General features: G+C 43.7%; 1 protein-coding gene across 1 annotated transcript in view; it reads right to left on the reverse strand.

Annotated features, from left to right (window-relative positions):
• Window positions 1-25,109, reverse strand: part of NELL2 (neural EGFL like 2) — a 467,229-nt gene that overhangs the window by 14,721 nt on the left and 427,399 nt on the right. The window contains exons 17-19 of the mRNA XM_073652036.1: window positions 21,207-21,400; window positions 20,918-21,094; window positions 17,954-18,178 (exon numbers count right to left, since the gene is read on the reverse strand). Coding sequence (XP_073508137.1) covers window positions 17,954-18,178; window positions 20,918-21,094; window positions 21,207-21,400 — 596 coding nt within the window. The remainder of the gene's footprint in view (window positions 1-17,953; window positions 18,179-20,917; window positions 21,095-21,206; window positions 21,401-25,109) is intronic.

Consider the following 25,109-nt stretch of genomic DNA (forward strand, 5'->3'; position numbering starts at 1 on the left):
GGACAACCGGCTGCGCTTATCCTTTGGACACCACCAGCAGCACTGTAGACACGTTCTGAGAGAACGCTGGCTTCCGAGCATGATAAAACATCCAAGGCATGACAGGCGAGCTCAGGACACTCTTCCATTTTTGAAGACCAAGGTACTCCTGCACCATTCTCTCCAGTCGTTCACCAAGTGTCAGACTTGTACTGATGTGTGAAAGGACTCACAGAAATTGCTTCTGCCATTTACGCTGCTGCTAATTTTTTTGCATTGACAAACTGACGTTCCTGAAGTTGGAAATCTAGAGCTGCAATGTACACTGTGTGCCTCACTGCTGTCATGAGGAAAACCTCGCTTAAGGTTATGCATAAGCGTGTTTTGATACTCCAGCATGCGCGGGTCCCTTTCCAGGGCGGGAAGCATCTGGCAAAATTTACTCTTAGGCTGCGTGCACACGATGCGTTTTTCATGCGTTTATGCTGCGCAATTTCCGCAGCGGAAACGCATCAAAAACGCATGGTAATCCGCACCCCATGGTCCCCAATGGCATTCCGCAACGTCAATGCACATGCTGCGGATTTTTCCGCAGCGTTTCTGCAGCGCTCATAAATCCGCAGCATGTTCATTAATTTTGCGGAAGCGCCGCCATTGACTTGCATTGAGACGCATAGAATCCGTGTCTGTACATTTGTACAAGCGGATTATATGCTGTTCAATGTGCGTATGGTACCCAGTTCTGGAGGAGAGGAGACTCTCATCCAGACCTGGGTACCATTGTACCTGTAAAAAAAAGAATAAAATAATAAATAAAGTTTATATTCACCTGTCCGGCGGCCCCTGCAGCGCTTCTCCTTCCAGGACCTGAGATGACGTCGTGGTCATGTGACCGCAGGCTGTCTCGCGAGATGCCGGCAAGCCAGGAAGGAACCAGGAAGGAGCGCGACAGCACACGGGGCGGCATCGGAGGTAAGTATAGCTTTTATTTTTTTATTTTTACGGTCACACTGTATAAAACCATGCCGTTTGCATGGATTTATACAGTGTGACCTAGTTGTCAAGCACTTTCCAAGTGATGCTATCGCCTGGAAAGTGCTTGTCAGTCCGCATGCGGAAACACATGCGTTAACACATGTGGATACGCATGTGAATCCGCATGTATTCTGCAGGAAAAACGCATGCACAATCTGCATGCGTTTTTTCTGCCAGGGAGATGCAGAAATGCTGCAGAAATTTTCTGCTTCATTTCTACAACGTGGGCACATAGCCTTACAACGTGGATCTAACAGAGTGGCAACCCAGGAGTCAGTACTATTTTGAATCCTAACTATACGGGGATCATGTTGCAGATAGTGCAGCAAGAAGGCACTCATATGTTGGGCTCTTCCATGAGGTCCAAGCCCATGGTATATTGATGGCTGGGTAACACTGATGCTTGTTTCCTACGTCCCCTCCCGCCAACCACGAACAACAGAGAGGGGATGATTATCCTCTTTATCTTCTGACTATTACTCACCCATCATCTCTTCCTCCTCCATTAGTTCCTCGGCTCATGCACCTTCACTAACAGTTTGTCTGGTATCACCAGTCCCTCTAGTTCTCTGTAATCCACCCTCCCTTGTCACCCGCCTGTGTGACGACAGTATGGAACTTAGAGACATTGTTATCCCTTCCGCATCCTCCTCTTCCTCTGGGACCACCACCTCCTCCCGCAGAATATTCCAAGTCTGGTCCAGCATGTAGATGACTGGAATAGTGATGCTGATGATGGCATCGTCAGTGCCAACCATTTTAGTAGCCATTTCAAAACTGTGCAGAAGGGTGCAGAGGTCCTTAATCTGTACCCACTCCGCAAGTGTGATTTGCACCACGTCCATATTGCGTTGGCGCAGGCTATACGACATGAGATACTGCATCAGGGTTTGTCGCTGCTGCCACAGTCGCTGTAACATCTACTGTGTTGGCACATCGCAAATCAAGCGGTTAACTGGTGCGGACAAAGACCTCTGTATCAATGCAAGTCAATGACCTGAGGGGTGTGAACGGCGGAATTGATCACACAGCTTCCATGCTTTCTGCAGCAGCGCATCCAGGCTGGGATAGTGAAAAAAATTGCTGTACCACCAGGTTGAGAATGTGAGTTATGCATGGCACGTGTGTGAGCTTGCCCTGGCGTAGGGCCGCCACCAGGTTCGCACCGTTATCGCACATTGCCTTCCCTGATTGCAGGTTCAGAGGAGAACGCCACTGCTCAAACTCGGCCTGTCCACAACTCTTCAGCTGTATGACTGCGGTCTCCAAGACATATTAATTTTAACACTGCCTGATTGAGTTGAGCCCTGGCTGCGCAGTACGGAGGTGGTGGGGATTCATTCTGCACTGTTGGAACACAAGTCTCATTAAGGTAGAGGTTAAAGGCACAGGTGGAGGCCCTAGAGGAGGTGGAGAAGGCAAATGCAGTGGAGTAAGTGTTAGATACAGAGGTTTGTCCCGCAAGCCTTGGGGATTCCAAAAATTTCAAGCTGAGATGTGACCTGCTGTATCACGTTAGTAACCGAAGAAATTAGATTTTTTTACTGTGGTTGAGGCCTGTATAAAGTAGAATATATGCTCAAAAAAATTTCAAGCTGAGATGTGGTCTGCTGTATCACATTATTAACAGAAGAAATTAGATTTTTTACTGTGGATGAGGCCTGTATAAAGTAGAATATATGCTCAAAAAAATTTCAAGCTGAGATGTGGTGTGCTGTATCACATTAGTAACACAAGAAAGTAGATTGTTTACTGTGTGCATACAGCTGAATTTCACCGCCACAAAATTACAAGCTGAGATGTAACCTGCTGTATCACATTAGTAACAGCAAAAATTTGATTTTTTTTTTACTATGGACGAGCTCTGCATTCAGTAGAATATATGAAGCAAAAAAATTCAAGTTGAGATGTGAACTGCTGTATGTATCCCAGTAGTAACAGAAAAAAATAGAGTTTTTAATGTGGAGCCCTAGATACAGCTGAACCTCAGTGCAAAATAATTGCAAGGTCAGATGTGGCTTGCTTAATGTAGCATGGTAGGAAAAGAAAAAATTAGAGTTTCAAAGCTGTACTCGTGCATGGAGCACAATATAAGCAGTGCACAACAGAATTCTATGCTGATATGTGCCATGCTGTCTCTGTCTGGACCTCACTAATAGCAAAAACGATTGATCTGCTGGAAGGTCGATTTCCCAGCCACACAGAACCCTATCTAAACTATCTGACTTAGTTAGCTAGGCGGTTGATTCTATCTAAAATCTCTCAGTATCCAGGACCAGTATGAGGAGAATCCTCTCTGCGCTGTTATACTAACAAAATGGGGCTAAAACGACATGTCCGTTCTTTATATGGAGAGGGACATGTGATTTCAGGAACCAATGGCACAAGCCCTTGTGTCTGGACATTGTGGATGGTTACTGCACCCGGAATTTGCACACATTAAGTTAATCAAAAAAAAATTTGATCAACAGCACGCCGCTACTCTGACCTCTCCCCATGCCCTCCCCTCGTTAAGCACGTACCCCCCGCTCATCATACAGCATCACTATCCTAGCTAAAGTGATAAAAATACTGTAGTGGAAACGTGATAATTTCCCGCACTTATACCGATTTTTGCCAATTTTAAGTAAAAATGCTCCGGTGTCCGATCACAAATCACAAATGTGCAATGTTCATGCCGAATTTGAAATTGGCGAACATTTTCTGAACATGTTCGCTCATCTCTAGTTGTAAGGTCTCTATACCTGTGCCCCCTGAATCTGATCCTGTCTGTCTTATCTGAACTTGATCCTGCCTATCCTGCTGTACCTGTTCCCATCCTGCCTATACCTTGTCTTGATCTTGACCTGCCTGGTCTGTACGTGTTACCGCCTCCCTCATTCGTCCAGTCTGAACCAGCTCCTGTGATCCTGCACCTGTCCATCCTGTGTTCCTGTAACCCACCCAGTCTGTGCCTGTGTTCAAGTACCCGTCCTGTCTACCAGCCGTGTAGTATCTATCCTGATGCTATCCAGTTCCTGGTCGTCCTGACTCTCCAAGTCCATTCCTGCTTCCCGACAACCCCTTTGGGGGGTCAGCTTCTGCGGCTCCGTGGTCTGTCCTGGAGTGGTAACTGACACTCACCTGGGTCAAAGTCTAAGCACACTATCAGGGGCTCTAGTGAAGAACCAGGTGGTCGCTTAGTTATGCCCTTCCAGGCTCTCTCCAGACAGTGGCAGAGTGGTTAACAGTTGGCTAAGGCCATGGGACCCGCTGACTCTCATACCCCTCCAACCTCGGAGCTGTTCCTAGAGATAACCCATCAGTGACCAGCAAGACAAGATCTTGTCATATCTTCAGACAGTGAACACCCGCCTGGGCACTCTGAAATCAGCGGCTACATTTGCTCTTGTCCGAGCTGCGGAAACCTTGGCAGTGACTATTCAGTCCGCAAGTCATGCTCCAGGTCCTGAACCCAGTCTGTCTGCTCCACCACGTTTTGACGGGGATCCCAAGCAATGAAGAGGGTTTATTAACCAGTTCTCCCTGCATTCTGAACTGCTGGCTCACCAGTTTTCATCTGATTGGGCGAAGGTGGCATTCCTAACGTCCCATCTTGGAGGAGAGGCCATGGCGTGGCTTAACCCCTTGTGAGAGAGGAGACACCGTCATTTCGGATATGCAGGCCTTGCTGGAGGCGTTCCACAAGGTCTTTGACGAGCCGGGCCGACTTACAGTACCTCTGCAGCATCATCTCTCCTCAGCCTGTGCCAGGCAAGTCTGACTGTAGGCCAATATGCCATCCGGTTCTGCACCCTGGCTTCTGAACTCGGCTGTAAAACCGAGGCATTAGTAGCCACCTTCTGGGAGAAATTGTCCGGAAGGATAAAGGATGAGCTGGCAGGTCAAGACATTCTTGCTACTCTGGCTGACTTAATTTCCTTGGCTATCCGTATTGACCTCGGATTCCAAGAGCGCTTCATTAAGACGACGTGTAAGAGAAAACCTCTTCATCTGGCTCCATCCTAACGGAGGCCGCTCATCCCTCAGTCCTCTGTGGCAGCAGTCTCATCTGAGCCTATACAGGTCGATCATGTAAAGTTCACCGAAGAACGACAGGAGATCCGTCGAGCCAGGCGCTTGTGCTTTTATTGCGGAGACACATGACATTTAATCCGCAGCTGTTCTAAGAAGTCGAAAAACTCTCAAGCCTAGGGCTGGTAGGAAAAGCTACCCTGGGTGAGAGTAATACTCCTCCACTGTTGATCCTGACCGTATCTGTGACATTTGGAGGCTCCCCGTTCGTTCAGACTGTGTACCTGGATTCCGGTGCTGCAGGGAACTTCATGCAGCAAGCAGTAGTAGATCATTACCAGATCCCTTTTCGACGCCTCCAGAATCCATTGTTGGTGTCATCTGTTGATGAGAGGACCCTACCAAAGCTGTTTAGGTGGTCACCGAGCAATTGGTGCTACGAATAGGAATGCTGCACACAGAGAAGATCGCCATCGACGTGCTTCCTAGTCTGTCTCATCCCCTTCTCGTGGGTCTTCCATGGCTCTGCATTCATGAACCTGTCCTTGACTAGAAATCTGGAGCAGTGCTTCATTGGGGACAGTCTTGTCATAAGAAGTGTCTTATACCTGTATGTCCAGTTCGTCCGCCAGTAGCGCCATCTCCTTTGCCAAGATTACCATCCGCCTACTGGTTGCATGTGGACGTCTTCGACAAGAAGGAAGAAGAAATTCTACCTCCACATAGGCCGTACTCCTGCCCCATAGACCTGCTACCGGAATCCTCACCTCCATGAGGCCGTATTGAACCCCTGTCAAAGGTGGAGACCCTAGCCATGTCCGAGTGTGTAAAGGAGAATTTAGCAAAGGGATTCATTCAGAAGTCCTCTTCACCAGCAGGAGCCGGCTTATTCTTTGTCAATAAAAAGGATGGGACTCTCCAACCTTGCATAGATTATGGGGTTCTCAACCAGATCACGGATAAGAACAAATATCCATTGCCTTTGATCCCGGAATCAATAGATCACTTCAGATGTGCCAGGATTTTTACCAAGGTGGATCTGAGAGGAGCATACAATCTAATCCAGATACGCCGAGGAGATGAATGGAAGACTGCTTTCAATACCCGGGATGGTCATTATGAGTACCGAGTTATCTGGGCTCAGCTGTCTGCCAAGAATTCCTGAATGACATCTTCTGAGACCTCCTCTATTCTTGTGTCATGGTTTATCTGGATGATCTCCTGGTCATCTCTCCAGATCCGCCCTTGCATAGGCGGAAAATTTGCCAAGGCCTGCAGTGACTAAGGGAAAATCGCCTGTGTGCTAAATGCATTTTTGAACAATCTTCTCGGCCTTTCCTAGGTTATATAATCTCGGACACCGGCTTGAAGATGAATCCGGAGAAAGTGTCTTCCACCCTCAAGTGTCTGCGTCCTGCTAGTGTTCAAGCCCTCCTGAGACTCCTAGGATTCGCCAATTACTACCAACAATTCATTCCGCATTTCTCTTCCCGGACTGCCCTCATCTCTGCTATGATCCATAAGGGTGCTGATCCAAAGGTATGGACTCCTAAGGCTGAGAATGCCTTTCTCTCCCTGAAACAGGCCTTCTCCTCTGCTCCAGTACTACATTGACCGGAAGTGAACAAACAATTATTTCTGGAGGTAGATGCTTCATCTTCTGGGGCAGGGGCAGTTCTCACCCAAAATTTTCCCTCTGGCCGAATGGTCATGTATGCTTTTTCTTCCATGGCCTTCTCTGTTCCTGAGCGCAACTTCTCAATTGGCGACCAAGTGTTGTTGGTGATTGAGATGGCTCTAGAGTAGTGGCGATACTTTCTCGAAGGAGCAGTCCAACCGGTCGTTTTTTTTCCCTAGGCCTTCTCTGTTCCTGAGCGCAACTACTCAATTGACGACAGAGTTGTTGGTGATTGAGATGGCTGTAGAGGAGTAGCGGTACTTTTTCGAAGGAGCAGTCCATCTGGTCATCATTTATATACACCATAAAAACCTGGCCTGTCTGCAGTCTGCACAAAGGCTGTATCTGCACCAGGCTAGGTGGTCGCTATTTTTTGCCAGTTTCGACTTTGTTCCGCATTTTCGGTCCACTGACAAAACCATAAGGCTGATGTGCTTTCTTGGCCCTTCCTGCCCACTGACCAAGAAGAGGAACCCCAACTTGACATTGAGCCATACAAGATGGTTACTATGGCTACTGTAAACTTGTCCAAAATTCCTTCAGGAAAGACCTTGGTTTTGGAATCGGATAAGAGGCAAGTCCTGATATGGGGGGACTTCTCCAAAGTGGCCGGTCATGCCAGGCAGAGAAAGACCTTGCAACTCATCTTGTCACTATTGGTGGCCTACCATGTGAAAATATATCATGGAATTTGTTTCCACCTGCCCTTCCTGTGCCCGCAACAAGACTCCCTGGCAACTCCCATCTGGGCGACTTCTACCACTTCAAGTGCCTTCTGCACCGTGGCAGCACATCGCGATGGACTTTATCATGGACCTCCTGTGTTCTCTGCATGCTCCATCATCTGGGTACTGGTGGATCGCTTTTCGAAGGTGTCTCATTTTACCCCATTGCCAGGCCTTCCGTCTGCTCCTGAACTTGCGGAAAAATTCATTCAGCACATCTTCTGCCTTCACGGATTCCCTCTTCACATTGTGTCCGATAGAGGAGTCCAATTCACATTCAGATTATTGTAAGCTTTGTGCAAACATCTAAATGTGGTATGGACTTTTCTGCATACCACCCTGAATCCAAAGGACGAGTCAATCAGGTTCTGACCAAACTTCCTGCAGCATTTCACGAACGCACACCATGATGACTGGGTCAAGCTTTTACCATGGGTGGAGTTCTCCTATAACAATCATGTAAGTGAATCTTCTGTGAGCTCTCCATTCTTCATGGTCTTTTGGCAACAGCCAGGAATCCCTCTTCTGGTGTCATCCATTTCTGGCGTATAAGCAGCCGATACTCTCACAAAGGATTTCTCTAAGATCTGGGAGGCAGCAAACCCACTCTAGAGAAATCATCTGAGTATGAAGAGGCATGCTGAGAAGAGACGCTTGGATCCACCTTGCTATCGTCCTGAGGACAAGGTGCGGCTATCCTCAAATTACATCTGCCTCAAGATCCCTTCCTACAAATTAGGTCCTCATTTTATTGGTCCCTTTGCAGTCATCAAACGAATTAATGCCGTGTCCTATAAATTGAAGCCGTCAGCCTCATTACGCATACACAATTCCTTCCATGTATCTCTTCTCAAACCAGTCATCTTAAGTCCCTTCTTCAAGGATCCTGATGCCACGCCTGCTCCCATCAGCTCCGAACATATACTTGAGGTAGAATATATCCATGCCATGAAGAAGGAAAATCCTTTTTCCTAGTAGATTGGAAAGGATTTGGAAATGAATAAAGATCATGGGAACCTAAGGAAGATATTCATGCCTCACTTTTTCTTCAGAGATTCCTTGAGGATTTAAAGAAGAAAGAGTGTTAGGGGGGTTACTGTCATGACAACGTTGGTGTCCCTGCACGATTCCCCTTCCTCCTCCTGGAAGGAACGCCAACACGCTCGCTAGTCACCCTCTCTACTCTGATCTCTGCCATGTCTGCTGCCTCTCAGGACTTACGCACAGTGCAGTCCTCCTGGGAGTGTGCTTAGGGCATGTTCCCCGATTTTTAAAGGGGTGACGCATGCTCCTGAAATATCCCCAGCCAATAGCTGGGAGATGTCTGATATTTAAGGAACCCTCCCTTATAGGGAGGTGCATTAGCAACATTATTAATTAGTGTGTTTTCCTGCTACTCAGTTACAGTTATATGAAAAAGTTTGGGCACCCCTATTAATCTTAAGCTTAATGTTTTATAAAAATTGGTGTTTTTGCAACAGCTATTTCAGTTTGATATATGTAATAACTGTTGGACACAGTAATGTTTCTGCCTTGAAATGAGGTTTATTGTACTAACAGAAAATGTGCAATCTGCATTCAAACAAAATTTGACAGGTGCATAAGTCTGGGCACATCACCAGAAAAATGACATTAATATTTAGTAGATCCTCCTTTTGCAAAAATAACAGCCTCTAGTCGCTTCCTGTAGCTTTTAATGATTTCCTGGATCCTGGATGAAGGTATTTTTGACCATTCCTCTTTACAAAACAGTTCAAGTTCAGTTAAGTTTGATGGTCGCCGAGCATGGACAGCCCTCTTCAAATGATCCCACAGATGTTCAATGATATTCAGGTCTGGGGACTGGGATGGCCATTGCAGAACATTGTAATTGTTCCTCTGCATGAATGCCTGAGTTGATTTGGAGCGGTGTTTTGGATCATTGTCTTGCTGAAAGATCCATCCCCTGCGTAATTTCAACTTTATCACTGATTCTTGAACATTATTGTCAAGAATCTGCTGATACTGAGTGGAATCCATGCGTCCCTCAACTTTAACAAGATTCCCGGTGCCGGCATTGGCCACACAGCCCCAAAGCATGATGGAACCTCCACCAAATTTTACTGTGGGTAGCAAGTGTTTTTCTTGGAATGCTGTGTTTTTTTGCCACCATGCATAACGCCTTTTTGTATGACCAAACAAGTCAATCTTGGTTTCATCAGTCCACAGGACCTTCTTCCAAAAAGAAATTGGCTTCTCCAAATGTGCTTTTGCATACCTCAGCCGACTCTGTTTGTGGCGTGCTTGCAGAAATGGCTTCTCCCATACAGCTTCTCCTTGTGCAAAGTGCATTGTATAGTTGACCGATGCACAGTGACACCATCTGCAGCAAGTTGATGCTGCAGCTCTCTGGAGGTGGTCTGAGGATTGTCCTTGACTGATCTCACCATTCTTCTTCTCTGCCTTTCTGATGTTTTTCTTGGCCTGCCACTTCTGGCCTTAACAAGAACTGTCCCTGTGTTCTTCCATTTCCTTACTATGTTTCTCACAGTGGAAACTGACAGGTTAAATCTCTGAGACAGCTTTTTGTACCCTTCCCCTGAACAACTATGTTGAATAATCTTGCTTTTCAGATCTTTTGACAGTTGTTTTAAGGAGCCCATGATGCCACTCTTCAGAGGAGATTCAAACAGGAGAACAACTTGCAAGTGGCCACTTTAAGTAGCTTTTCTAATGATTGCATACACCTGGCTATGAAGTTCAAAGCTCAATGAGGTTACAAAACCAAAAAACTGCTTTGGTAAGTCAGTAAAAAGTAGGTAGGAGTATTTAAAACAAGAAAATGATAAGGGTGCCCATACTTATGCACCTGTCAAATTTTGTTTGAATGCAGATTGCACATTTTCTGTTAGTACAATAAACCTCATTTCAAGGCAGAAACATTACTGTGTCCCACAGTTATTACATATATCAAACTGAAATAGCTGTTGCAAAAACACCAATTTTAAGAAAACATTAAGCTTAAGATTAATAGGGGTGCCCAAACTTTTTCATATAACTGTATAAGATCCCTATACCTGTGTTCCCTGACTCTGATCCTGTCCGTCCTATCTGAACTTGATCCTGCCCGTCCTGCTGTACCTGTCCCTGTTCCCGTCCTGGCAATACTTAGTTCTGATCCTGACCCACCTAGTCCGCACCTGTTACCGCCTCCCTCATCCATCCAGTCTGAACCAGCTCCTGTGATCCTGCACCTGTCCATCCTGTGTTCCTGTAACCCACCCATCTGTTCCTGTGTTCCAGTTCCGTCCTGTCTACCAGCCATGCAGTATCCATCCTCATGCTATCCAGTTCCTGGCCGTCCTAACTCTCCAAGTCCATTCCTGCTTCCAGACAACTACTTAGGCGGATCAACTTCTGAGGCTTCAGGGTATGTCCTGGAGTGGTACTTGGCGTCCACCTGGGTCCAAGTCTAACTACACTATTGGGTTCTAGTGAAGAAACAATTGGATGCTTAGTTACACCCCTCCAGGCTCTCCCCGGACCATGGCACAGTGGTTCCACAACCACGTGCGTAACATAGATTCATGCTGCTCGAACCATGGTATGTTTCTCTCTGACACACCCAATTGTGTTGCTGAGCAGCAGGAGTTTTGAGATAGGTTGCCTTTAAAGACCAGTATTCCAGTAGATAAGGAAAAATGTTTTGGGTACTACTTGCGTTATTAATAGTGATGAGCGAGTATGTTTTGTTAACCCTTTCGCCGAGTATACTCGGCCGAGCACCGAGTATTTATAGCGTGCTCGGGCTTTAAGTTTTCGTCGCTCCGTGAACATGATTTGCGACTGTTTGACAGATTTAATACATGTGAGGAATGCCTGTTTTTCCAGCATTCCTCACATGTATTAAATCTGTCAAACAGTTGCAGTTCGGCGAAAGGGTTAACAAAACATACTCGCTCATCACTACTTATTAAGTTTCTTTGTGTCATTTAGTCAGCAAATATACATCCCTATCTTTGTTCTTTAATTTTCTGCAAGGTTGTTTATTTTTAATAACGGTGTATGAATGCAATAACCACATTTCAGAAAAGCAAAAATGAACGTTTAAATTTATTTCTTGTGGAATAGGAGCTAAGCTGCAGAAACTGGCAGCTGCCACTAAACAGTGTTGGAGCTGTGCTGTTCCACTCTGTACACTGTTTATATCCAGCCACCCCTAGAGGAAATGACAGCTCATTAGTGGAATTAAGGAGGTGGGGCCCCCCACAGATCTGATATTGATGACCTATCCTAGTCTTGGAAAACCACCTTAAATTCTAATTGTGTATATCACAAAACATGCCTACCGTTATCTCATCAGAGGGGAAGGTGCATGCACAGATCGATAATGCTGGATTATCCATCAGTGACCGGAGTCCGGAGGGAAATAGGTAAGAGGCAGTAGAATGCAGTGTTTTCCCCCTGCACTTGTAATTAAACCTTCAAGGCTAGATTTCTCTACAATTTCCAAACTAAACATTACAAGCAGTGTATGGATCTAAAGCAGGGGTCTCAAACACGCGGCCCGCGGGCCGCATGCAGCCCCTGAGGCTGCTTTATGCGGCCCGCAGGCACAGACCCCTTGACGATCCCGACCTGGTCCAGGAGGAGCCGCCGACAGCAGCGCTGAATTGCCACACAGAGACTGTCTCCCAGCACTGCATTTCCAATGCCAGCCGCTGGCCAATCAGAGGCCAGCAGCTGATATCTGCGTGTCGGCGCAGCGAGTATGACGTCATTGCCATATGCAGATGTCAACTGCTGGCCTCTGATTGGCTGGCGGCTGACATTGAAAATGCTGTGCTGGGAGACAGTCTCTGTGCGGCAATGCAGCGCTGCTGTCGGCGGCTCCTCCTGGACCAGGTTGGGATCCTCAAGGGGTCGGACTCTGTGGTGCCTGCGGGCCACATCTGCAGGAAGGCCGCCGAGGGAACGGAGGACAGGTGAGAATCATCTTTTTTTTTTTCTATTTTATGTGTGTGAAGAACAGCACAGGGGGCACATAGCCACAACATGGGGACCGGGATGGGGCACAGAGCCACAAGAGGGGACCTGGATGGGGCACATAGCCACAAGAGGGGACCTGGATGGGGCACATAGCCACAGGATGGGGACCTGGATGGGGCACAGAGCCACAAGATGGGGACCAGAGCCACAACATGGGGACCTGGATGGGGCACATAGCCACAACATGGGGACCGGGATGGGGCACAGAGCCACAAGAGGGGACCTGGATGGGGCACATAGCCACAAGAGGGGACCTGGATGGGGCACATAGCCACAGGATGGGGACCTGGATGGGGCACAGAGCCTCAAGATGTGGACCTGGATGGGGCACATAGCCTCAAGATGTGGACCTGGATGGGGCACATAGCCACAAGATGGGGACCTGGATGGGGCACAGAGCCACAAGATGGGGACCAGAGCCACAACATGGGGACCTGGATGGGGCACATAGCCACAAGATGGGGACCTGGATGGGGCACATAGCCACAAGATGGGGACCTGGATGGGGCACATAGCCACAAGATGGGGACCTGGATGGGGAACATTGCCACAGGATGGGGACCTGGATGGGGCACATAGCCCCAAGATGGGGACCTGGATGGGGCACATAGCCCCAAGATGGGGGCCTGGATGAGGCACATTAGTACAAGATGGGCGCCAGGATGGGGAACGTTGCCACAGGATGGGGACCTGGATGGGGCACATAGCCACAAGATGGGGACCTGGATGGGGCACAGAGCCACAAGATGGGGACCTGGATGGGGCACAGAGCCACAAGATGGGGACCAGAGCCACAAGATGGGGACCAGAGCCACAAGATGGGGACCTGGATGGGGAACATTGCCACAGGATGGGGACCTGGATGGGGCACATAGCCCCAAGATGGGGACCTGGATGAGGCACATTAGTACAAGATGGGCGCCAGGATGGGGAACGTTGCCACAGGATGGGGACCTGGATGGGGCACATAGCCACAAGATGGGGACCTGAATGGGGCACAGAGCCACAAGATGGGGACCTGGATGGGGCACAGAGCCACAAGATGGGGACCAGAGCCACAAGATGGGGACCTGGATGGGGAACATTGCCACAGGATGGGGACCTGGATGGGGCACATAGCCCCAAGATGGGGACCTGGATGAGGCACATTAGTACAAGATGGGCGCCAGGATGGGGAACGTTGCCACAGGATGGGGACCTGGATGGGACACATAGCCACAGGATGGGGACCTGGATGGGGCACATAGCCCCAAGATGGGGACCTGGATGAGGCACATTAGTACAAGATGGGCGCCAGGATGGGGAACGTTGCCACAGGATGGGGACCTGGATGGGGCACATAGCCACAGGATGGGGACCTGGATGGGGCACATAGCCCCAAGATGGGGACCTGGATGAGGCACATTAGTACAAGATGGGCGCCAGGATGGGGAACGTTGCCACAGGATGGGGACCTGGATGGGGCACATAGCCACAAGATGGGGACCTGGATGGGGCACAGAGCCACAAGATGGGGACCTGGATGGGGCACAGAGCCACAAGATGGGGACCTGGATGGGGCACAGAGCCACAAGATGGGGACCAGAGCCACAAGATGGGGACCAGAGCCACAAGATGGGGACCTGGATGGGGAACATTGCCACAGGATGGGGACCTGGATGGGGCACATAGCCCCAAGATGGGGACCTGGATGAGGCTCATTAGTACAAGATGGGCGCCAGGATGGGGAACGTTGCCACAGGATGGGGACCTGGATGGGGCACATAGCCACAGGATGGGGACCTGGATGGGGCACATTAGTACAAGATGGGGACTTGGATGGGGAACATTACTACAAGATGTTTTCCATTATTACTATATGATGCTAATTGTAAGACAATATTACTGTATGTGGCCAATTGGGGGAAATAAAATTGTAAAAAAAATAAAAAATAAAATAAAGCATGAAAAAATATTGGGCACTAAAAATGCTGTTTTATATGTAAACTAAAGTAAACACAAAAAAGTGCACGTTTATTATCGCCACATCCATAACAACCCAAGCCATAAAAAAATAAACACGGCAAAAATGTTCAAAAGGTGTATACAAAAAAAATGGTATCACTAAAAATGTCACATTGAACAAAGAATGCGGCCCCCCAAATTCAAATTTTTTCCATGTGCGGCCCATATACCCAGCCGAGTTTGAGACCCCTGATCTAAAGGGAACCTAACAGCTGATATATGCTGTTAGGTTCCTGATTCCCAATTTCCACGATCCCAAACTCCGATTTCTTACAGGTATGTTTGACTCTGAAACGCTGTTGCATTTAATAAACAAAACCCCATACAATAAGAGCCATCGGGGACCGAGCCACACGGAAGAGTAATCGGACAGGCGGATCCTTGGAGGCTTCTCCCTGCCCACTCCCCTTGAATGACAGGTCTTTCCCTGTGTGCATATATAGGGAAGAAATCTGTCACTATAGGGAAGCAGGTGAGGAAAAGTCGCTGGGGATCCATCTGTCTGACTAGCCTCCTCTGCGGCTCGGTACCAGGTGGCTTTTTAAGTATGTTCTACTCTGAAACGCCACAGCTTTTTGGAGTCAAACACACAGGGCTGAAATCGTGCAGCCAGTGTCTGATACATGATGCTCATAGATCATATGTCAGATTCCTTTAATAAACTTTAAAAGGCCTTTACACACATGCTGTTAGTTAGGGGTCTTGAATCCTGATGGGAAGTTCCCTTTAAAGTAGATAACATAGACACAGTTTAGCAACGGATGCTAGTTTTAATCTGAGTGCCAATAGGTTATAAAGGCCCCTGGGTCTGCCATAGTTAAAAGTTTCATTAGGCTTTTTTCCATTTTTAAAATCTGCCATACAGTTCCAGAAATATGGGCCTTTTTATTTCGTTATTTTCATCACCTTTTATGTTCTTTACCAAAAGCTGTTACTCACTGGATTCTCTGGGAACTTGTCTTTAGGCTGATCTGTATTATACCAATGTGAGAAATGCCCTTTTGGTATAATTATTAAAGATTAGCGCTTAATTAAAAGGCTCATATTTCTAGAACTGTATGGCAGATTTTAAAAATGGAAACAGTAGAATACTCAGTTTAGCAGTGGGAATAAAATGAGAACAAAAACTGGCCACTCTTGACCTGATGATAGGTCATGTAGTTCAAGACCAATCAATTCAATCGTACAAGCAGCTGTGAAAGTTTTTCTCGTTTGGATAGTCAAGTAATTTTTGCGGCTTCACTAATATTTTTTTCTTTTATTTTACTTTCTGATATAAGGAAAATAATGAGATTGTTTTTCCCATTTTTATAACCACAAAGAAGTACTAAAATACATTTAAAAATTTGTTCCCCGTTCTGTAAAATATATTTTTCTGTAACATACAATTTTTACGAGAGAGGGACTACTAGTAACAGTGATTTGGATTGACAGTGACATTTTTAGTTATTTTTATCTATTTTTTATCTGCTATTTTTTGTTCATTCATTCATTCATTTCAGACATTGTGCCCTCTATAAGGTCAGAAATGACATTTGGGGAGGGGTAGGGGGAGTGGGGCAGAAATTTCAATGTGTAAATATTCTTGTTTTCATCCTATTTACCTAGTAAGTGAGAATCATTTATTAATCCTAGTAAAAGTGGAAAGTACTTTTTTTTTCTTTTTCATTCCAATGTTTCTCAAAGTAAAACATTATAATAATATCAGTCCAGGAATACAGGTAATATATTAGTTTATTTCCCCTCAAGATAAAAGGTAATATATTAATTTGAATCCCCCCAATATAAAAATAAGTTAATAAAACTAAAAAATGCTCTTTCCCGACAACCCAAAAAGAGTAGTCTGGGGTTAGAATAACTAAAACATAAAAAGTAGAGATGAAAAAGTTTATTTGAGTGAAATTGAATTCTTCTAGAATTTTACAAAAACAATTATTCTTCGGAATACAGATTAATTTTTGCAATTCGCTTCGACTGAAGTTGAGCAAAATGGCGGTTAGCTGCACCATTTTGCTGAACCATGGAGGGCCAGGCAAACGGATAAATAAAGTAGTAACGCTACTCACCTCAGTCAAGCTGGAAGCCATGACCTGGAGTGAAGATGCCAAAGAAAATGCATGAGAATTGGAAAGGGGAAAAGAAGAAGCTTAAAGGAACGGATGGTGGTCTATGGGAACAGCGGGACAGGTCAGCGGTGAAGTGACTATTCATTTTTTTTTACATTATATGTTTACGTTTGGAGCGATCCCAGAGTATAGGAACATTCAATTAGCAGAGAATACATTCGCTGTGAATTGAATTTTCCTGTAACATCCGCACAGTTTGGTGAATTCGAATGTTGGTCGATTTGATCATCACTAGTAATCAGCTTTGCGTATGTTTCATTCTTATTCATGTTATGCCATCACAGAGAAGCTACTAAGGATAAGTTTTAAAACTCATCTAGTACATTTCTCATATAAAACATTGATCCCTACGGTGCTATAACTTTGGTTCAGTACTTCCGCAGGAAGGAGAAAGTTGTAATCTCTAGAATACTGATAGTAAAACATGAGTACAAAACACCTGCAGAAGTGAGACTTTAAAGATTAAAGTAGAACATTAGAACCGTGGAGACCATGAATTAAGGGTCACAGTAACTCTCACTGTAGTGAACTATACAAACCTTCTTTGGTACAAACTAGTTAGTTAAGCCTTTTGTTTGTGCTTATAGACTTGGATGCCTCCCATGTTTTTATATTTTTTCTACTTTATGTGCTTTAGGAGGAGAATTTTTAAGTTTCTTGCCCTGATAGTATAACTAACAATTTGCTCTCGGGAGTATTTCTTCTTCAACACCTTTACGTATTCCATTTCTCAGTTTCTTTTTACTTTTCTCATTTACTTTTCCCTTCAACTCCCTACTTTTAGTTTACTACCTTACTTCTTATCCAGTTAATAACTCTTGTCCATTTGCCCCATTTGATTATGCTTTCCTGTACCGGTTTCCTTTCATTATCTGTTGAGAGTCTTCTGCTTTCCTTTCTAAACTGTAAAGATTATAATATTCTGTCCCATGGCAGAATATAAATTTCTAATTATAATTTATTAAAATAATATTTCCTGTAAATATATTCAAAGAGGGTCATGAAATTTTCTTTGGGTACTCATTATAGGTATAGATAGAACTGCATAAAACACAAACAGATTCTGAATAAGTAGGTACATATATAAATACAGCAAATTCTAACAAGTTATCGTTTAGATTGCATATCTAACAAAGGGTTGAAAAAAACTAATTATGCGTTATGATTATCTACAGCAAAGTTTAGAAACATTGTAGTAAATGTGGTGCAAATAGTATAAAATATGTGGTACATCAGCTTTTTGGGGTTTGTTTTGAGCACATTCATCATATTTTGCATTTTTTTTGTCATACTAGATGCTTTTCCTTTCACTGGGCAACAATCTCCAGCACATAGATGAAGACATATTAAGTCCATAATTTTACCTTGCATTGACAAAGGGTACATTCTGTGCCATGCTTAATCCAAGAAGAGCCGGTAAAACGAACTACATTTGTTTCGTCAACACATGTCTTTGTGATGTCATTGCGTATTATGTCAGCTTGGCAGGGGTCATTGATGCAGCGTGGACAACACTCACTCTCTGGAACCACGCTAAATTCACAATCAACTTCTGGGCATGGCAAAGGCCAGCAATCTACCTCTCCTTGCTGCAAAAATAAAATAAATAAAAAAAAACTGTTTAATAACAGGGTCGTAAATGTAATATTATTATGGATGTAAAATTCATCCACCAAAATATTTAGTAAAAGATAAAAAGCAGTATATACAGTAAATATACAAGATGCAATCCAGTGCATACAGTAAATATACAAGATACAATACGGTGCGTACAATAAAAAATATGCTAAATATAAGTATGTTTATACATTGAATATACAGGGTGTCGCAAACCTTTTAGGCCGTGTCACCAGCAAGGTAGTCATCTTGAATGCCGCCATCTTATTTTCAATTTTAGTTATTTAAGTGGGGTAGGAGTGTGACACATCAAACTGGTGGTAGTTGGTTTAGTGATTAGCATTGTGACTTTGCAGTCCTGGGTTCAAATCCCACCAAGGACAGCATCTGTAAGGAGTTTGTATGTTCTCCTCATGTTTGCATCAGTTTCCTACAAGGTTCTCTGGTTTCCTCCCACACTCCAAAAAGATATACTGATAGTTCATTTTGACTGTGAGTCCCATTGGGACAGTTATAACAATGTCTGTAAAGCGATGTAGAATATGATGACGCTAAATTAATAAATAATCTGTTAGAGAATTTCACCAGAAAAAAAAAGTTGTGTTTCTTGGTAGCATAATTTTAAACATCAATATGTTACAACCATGAATTATCTTCTTTACAGGATATATTAAGACTGGTGTTAGATGAAACAAGACGTTTTGAGATTGTTTAGATTTCTGGTGAGGTAAGCACTCTTGTTATTGCACATCATTTCAGTCAATGCCACCCAAAAAAGCTTCTCATAACCACAATGCAGTTGCTAAACTTGCTGCCATCACTGAACAGCAGCTGATAGGGTTTATCTGAAGCTGGTGTGTCACCCTTTCTCAATGTTCTAACCAACGGTCTCAGTCATCCTTGGTAAGGTGTTTGCAGCATCTGAAATTTGCACAAATATCACATATGGGTAAACAATATGTGCAAAATTGAGACATGACTAACCCCACATTTCAGATATAAAATATGAATATTACGTGTGGCCACTTGCTGAGTGAGGCTAGTGCATTGGTTGTAGCTGCTACATTCAGTGTTTTTTTAGTTGTCCAGCTTTGGGTGATTGAACTTGTTTCTTGGAATTTGACAAGAAGTTTGACAACTGCACTGTGGGTAATGGGAGGCGTCTTTGGTTTCTCTCTGTTTAATGGCCTTGTGTGAACATGCATTTACATTTTGCATGCACATCTACTTACGTTTCATTTCAGACCTTCAGGCTTTTTCTCTGCAGTCAGTATGCTTAGTGCATATAAAAGGTGTGGCCGCCCTTTGTCTGGGCTGAGACGCCCATTCTGCCCCGGTCTTATGCTCACACTAGGGATCCAGTCTCTCTGCCCTTGTCCATATGTATGTCACTTGACAAATGGTAAGGTTTTTAATATTAGAGTTAGGACTGTCCCATAAGGGTTGCCGTGAAGTGGCGGGATGGCTTTCACATTATTTTGATCAAAATTATGTTAACTAAATACCCTTTATTATTTATCATTATTTTTGCACTGTGCGATTTATACATTTACTTTCAGTTATTTGGGTATTTTTCTTGTCTTTGGTTTCTCTTTGGTAAGGTGTTTGCAGCATCTGAAATTTGCACAAATATCACATATGGGTAAACAATATGTGCTAAATTGAGACATAACTAACCCCACATTTCAGATATAAAATATGAATATTACGTGTGGCCACTTGCTGAGTGAGGCTAGTGCATTGGTTGTAGTTGCTACATTCAGTGTTTTTTTAGTTGTCCAGCTTTGGGTGATTGAACTTGTTTCTTGGAATTTGACAAGAAGTTTGACAACTGCACTGTGGGTAATGGGAGGCGTATTTGTGGTTTGTTCACCCGAAGCCATCCTTCACCTGACCTGTTCCAAAAAGAAATCACTGTTTTACCATGAAAACAAATAAAGTTACGAAAACATGAAGCACACAATTGTGTTTCCAGTGAAATTTTCTAACAGTTTGATATGTCACACACCTACCTTCCCATTTGAAAAATCGAAATTGAATCCAAGATGGTGTCATTTAGGTTGTCTACTACTTTGGAGACATGGCATAACAAAATTTTCCTTTCCCCAACAGCTTGCATCTAAAATTGTACATTTACATAGGATGGTCACGACTGAAAAGGGACAGATTTAACATATATAGAATTCAACGCTTTGACTCAGCCTTCAAGTTTTTATTAAGTCGTACTTAACACGCCATGAAGTTACACATTGCAGAAAAAGTTAAATTTTTGAGACTCTTTGTCTTTTCCATGAGACATTCAATTGATTTTAGACCTTCTATTGAAAAAATGAGGCTGCAAAGATTATTATGACTGAGGAAAGCAACATGAATTCCAGTTACGTTTGGAGAAGAATACAGTCTTAACTGGGGTAACATTTTAATAACACACCATGGACAAAAGTGGTACTGTTTTTTCTTAGTTTTTTTTTTAAAAAAGCAAAACCAGCTGAAAAGATATTGGACTTCAGGAAAATTAGGAGAAAAATAAAGTCTGTCAATTACTTCTCTGTTCTCCTCTGAGATTAATTTCTAGCAGAACAGATATGCATTTTATACCGTATACATATATATATATAGATATCAGTATTCTCTATTCACTATTTCAGTATGTTTGCTACTGAATTGAATGATGAAATGTCACAGAAATTTGCATTTTTTTCTGCACTTACCAAACATCTGCACTGCTGACAGTTTTGTACCCAGGTGTCTCCACTTTTATATGTAATGTCTCCACTTTGATGCAGGCATTGACTGCTGAGTCGCGGATCACATTCAGGACAGCAAAACAAGTCAACCGTTGGGTTTTCACAATCACAGACCATACGACGACACATTACCAACCCCACCTGTGGCAATGCATAAAAAGTAAATTAATTTCATTACTCTAATTGAACAGGAGTTTTATAAAAAGTAGGAAAAAGAAAACATTCATATACTGGAGACATCAGTTTAACTAACCTGGCATGAACATACGGAGCATCGATCATTTTCCAACACCCAGATTTGGCCATTATGCTTGATTTTTCCCTCATGTATGCAGTCACCAGAACAGTTTTTACCATGTGGACATCGGCAATCATAGCCACCATCCAAATTAAAGCAAACAGTATCATTACTGCAGCTGTGTCTTCCTGTAGCACATTCATCAATGTCTATAACAAAACACAACATAGTCACTTCTTCTAGCCTGCAGTTCATTGTTTTTCTCATCAAGAACTTTTACAATGGAGCATCTTAACGGTATCCAAATTGTTTTAAAAAATTTTTTTTTTCTTCAGAATTCGAAAGTATTTTTTTTTAGCTAACTAATATTATGTAGCGTTAGGTCGTTATTCTTGTTAGCTGAAATATATTCACCAATCAGCCAAAATATTTAAACCTCTGACAGGTGAAGTGAATCATAATGATTATTTGGTTATAATTTCACCATTTGAAAAGGTGACATATACAAGGCAACAAATAAACTGCCAGTTCATTGAGTTAATGTTTTGGATTAAGAAATTGGGCAATAGGCTCAGGTAAGGGCTCACTCACACGTACGTATAACTAGTGCAATGCGATAAAACATCACATTGCACTCTGACCAATATTTGTAAATGAGTCAGTGCTCATCTATGAATTTTTTCTCACCTTGGATTGGACCGAGAAAAAAAATTGCAGCATACTGCAATTGTCTGCGACAATCGTATCGCACTTGCTAATGCATGTCAATGGGTGTGAGAAAAAAATTGTATGGCACACGGGCCATGCGTATACCGTCCAATTTTTATGCACCCATCTCAAGGGAAACCCGACATTTCATCAGCCAAGTACAGTAATTTCACTTCCCGAACCATCAGAATAGAATAGTTAGAATAAATATATAGATAGAAAAAATACATAAAAATATCTCAGTGAGATATATTAGTGCAGTGCGTGTGTAGTTTACTGTACATGTATTTAGCTAATAAATATAAAAATAAAAGAAAAAGATGGTGTGCGGTTCCCCTTATGTTTAATAACTTGCTGAGGGAAAGCAGACAGCTGTGAGCTGGTGTGGTTATTCTGGGAAGGAGTCAATAAACATGGATCTTGATAGCCTCACAGTTGTCTGCATAGCCTTTACTGGTTATTAAAAAGGGGGACTCAAAAAAAATTACATGGGGCCCACTCTAATTTTAATAACCAGCAAAGGCTAGGCAGACAGCTGATGGCTGATATTAATAGACCGGAAAGGGGCCATGGATATTATCACCTTCCAAAACTCATAACACCGGGTCTCAGCCGCACCAGAAATAGCGTATCCATTAGATGCGCCAATTCTGGCAGTTAGCATCTGCCATTTTGGATTTCCCTGGTGCGTGGGCAAATGGGGTAATGGTTTTGGGGTTTATGTCAGCTGTGTAATATCAGCTAACATCAAACCCAGTGTCTATCATACACCCCCATTATTAACCCTGTAGTCAAAAAAAATAAACACACAGAGAACAGTCCTTTAATTGTAAAAAGCACTCCCCGACCCGCTTTCACCCATTTATTACAATACCAAAAAAAAAAAATCCAAAGTGGTACACTGTAAATCCATAATAAGGAGGTCTCACGATGGAGGCTGTGATAAGCAGTTATGCAGTAAAGGCTAAGCAGACAGCTGTGAGCTGTTATTAATAGACTGGGAAGCTAAATGGATATTGGTCCCTCCCCAGAATAATAACAACAGCTGTCTGCTTTCCCTCAGCTGATTATTAAAACTAGGGGACCCCACATCATTTAAAAAAAAAAAAATAGTTTATTTAATAGGTTAAAGGGAACTTGTCATGTCCTAGTAGCTATGTAAACTGCCCTCATTGGCTTGTTAGTGATGCAATGTGCATCACTAACAAGCTGTTTTTATGAAAATCGGTGGTAGTATAGTGATGATATATCATTTTATATGCTTTATCTTACCTGCTCGTATTCAGTCATAGGGGAGTGATTCTCACATTCAGTCTTGGGCGGTCGCCGCATTCAGTTAGTACTGGCGCCGCCCATGACATTTGAATAGTGATCCTTGAAAGCGCGATGTTTGAGGGGCACATGCATATTTGCACACGTCGGGCCGCTGGTCCAGCGCACGCACTGAGGCTGTGTGATTACCAGCTTCAATGCGCATGCGCTGTGACCTGTGACTGGCAAATGCACAGTCATACATATTGCAGTCACCGCACATGCGGTGACTGCAAGATACATTGACTGTGCATGCGACGGGACCCACTGGTCACAGCGCGTGCGCACTGAAGCCCCTCAAACATTGCGCTTGCAAGGAGCAGTATTCAAATATCATGGGCGGCGCCAGCACTAACTGAATGCGGCGCCGCCCATGACTTAATGTGAAAATCACTCCCCTATGACTGAATACGAGCAGGTAAGATAAAGTATATAAAATGATATATCATCATTATACTACCACCAATTTTCATAAAAACAGCTGGTTAGTGATGCACATTGCATCACTAACAAGCCAATGGGAGCAGTGTACATAGCTACTAGAACATGACAGGTTCCCTTTAAATAAGGCTAAACACCTTTTAGTGCCACATGAAAGCCACTAAAGGGTGCTAGTTTATTCTGTGTAGGGGGCTTGTGACATTAAATATCTACAAGACATCTATCTATCTATCTATCTATCTACCTATATATAAGATTGCTTTATTAGTTTGTAAACTAGCTTGAAATGACAGAGCTTTACTGTATGTAAAAGCTGATGTTAAAAGCACATTGCATATGGATTGCATACGCATGTCATATGGATGCTAGGTGAGGAAAATTGCCTTGTACTAGCATGATACTCGTCCTACTTTTCTGGATCAACATCATACCAATTTTTTATACGCTAGTGTGACTCCAGCCTAACATTGGCAAAAGCCTAATTGTAACAACTGGGTCAGACCATATTAAAAATGTCAGATCCAGTATTCCCAGTATGCAGTGGTTATTATTACCTACCAAAAGTGATCCATGGATGATTAATGATGAACTGGTGACATGGGTGTTCAGGGCTAGCTGTTGCATTACTGTAGCAAAAAAATGTTGGCTATCACAGATCCTGTGAGGGAGCCTATGCTGACCCCTGGTCATCATGTAAAGTGTCTACTATGGGCATGTAAACATCAGAATAGAAACATAGAGCAATAGAAAAAGGTGGACAGCTGTTTGAAGACATGACAACTAAGATGCACTATGTGAGGAAGGCAAGCTGATGTAGGCAGTGTGATGCTCTGGGAAATTATCTGCTGGGAAACCTTAGGCCCTAATATTCATGGAGATGTTACTTTAAGGTTGAAGTTGGAACGTTTCTCTTTGTGGAGAGTGTCAAGCCGACATAAGGAGACTTATAAACTATGCAATGCTCTTCTGAGAACTTAAATATGCAAATAGCCTCTACAGAGAGGAAGAGGACTTGAACTCTTGTGATATTACTTTGACTCATACCACATAACTAAACAATAATGCAGGTCAAGTACACACCTTCATGGCAAGAGTATTTCCTAAAATCTGTGGCCTCATTCAGCATGATAATGAACCCTACTGTGCTGAAAAAAAATGGTTCAGGAATATTTTAAGGAACTTGACAAAGAGTTCAAGGTGATAACTTACCCTCCAAATCTGATTAAACATTTGTGGGATATGCAAGAAAAAGTGAGATCCATTGAGAACTCACCTCCTAACTTCCTGGACTTAAAGCACCACTCCAGCATTTTTTCATTGCAGCACTGGAGTGGTAAAGCTAATCTAAGTTCATTGCTCCTAGTATTATACTTACTAGCCGCAGTCTTCATCTTTTATTGGCGCCGCTCCGGTCGGTCTTTTGCAGGTTGTGACCTGCAGGATTGCTCCAGTGTTTGA

Source organism: Phyllobates terribilis, unplaced genomic scaffold (genome assembly GCF_046119375.1).
Source record: "Phyllobates terribilis strain yellow unplaced genomic scaffold, ASM4611937v1 Scaffold_11__3_contigs__length_659146591, whole genome shotgun sequence".
Classification (NCBI taxonomy): Eukaryota; Metazoa; Chordata; class Amphibia; order Anura; family Dendrobatidae; genus Phyllobates; species Phyllobates terribilis.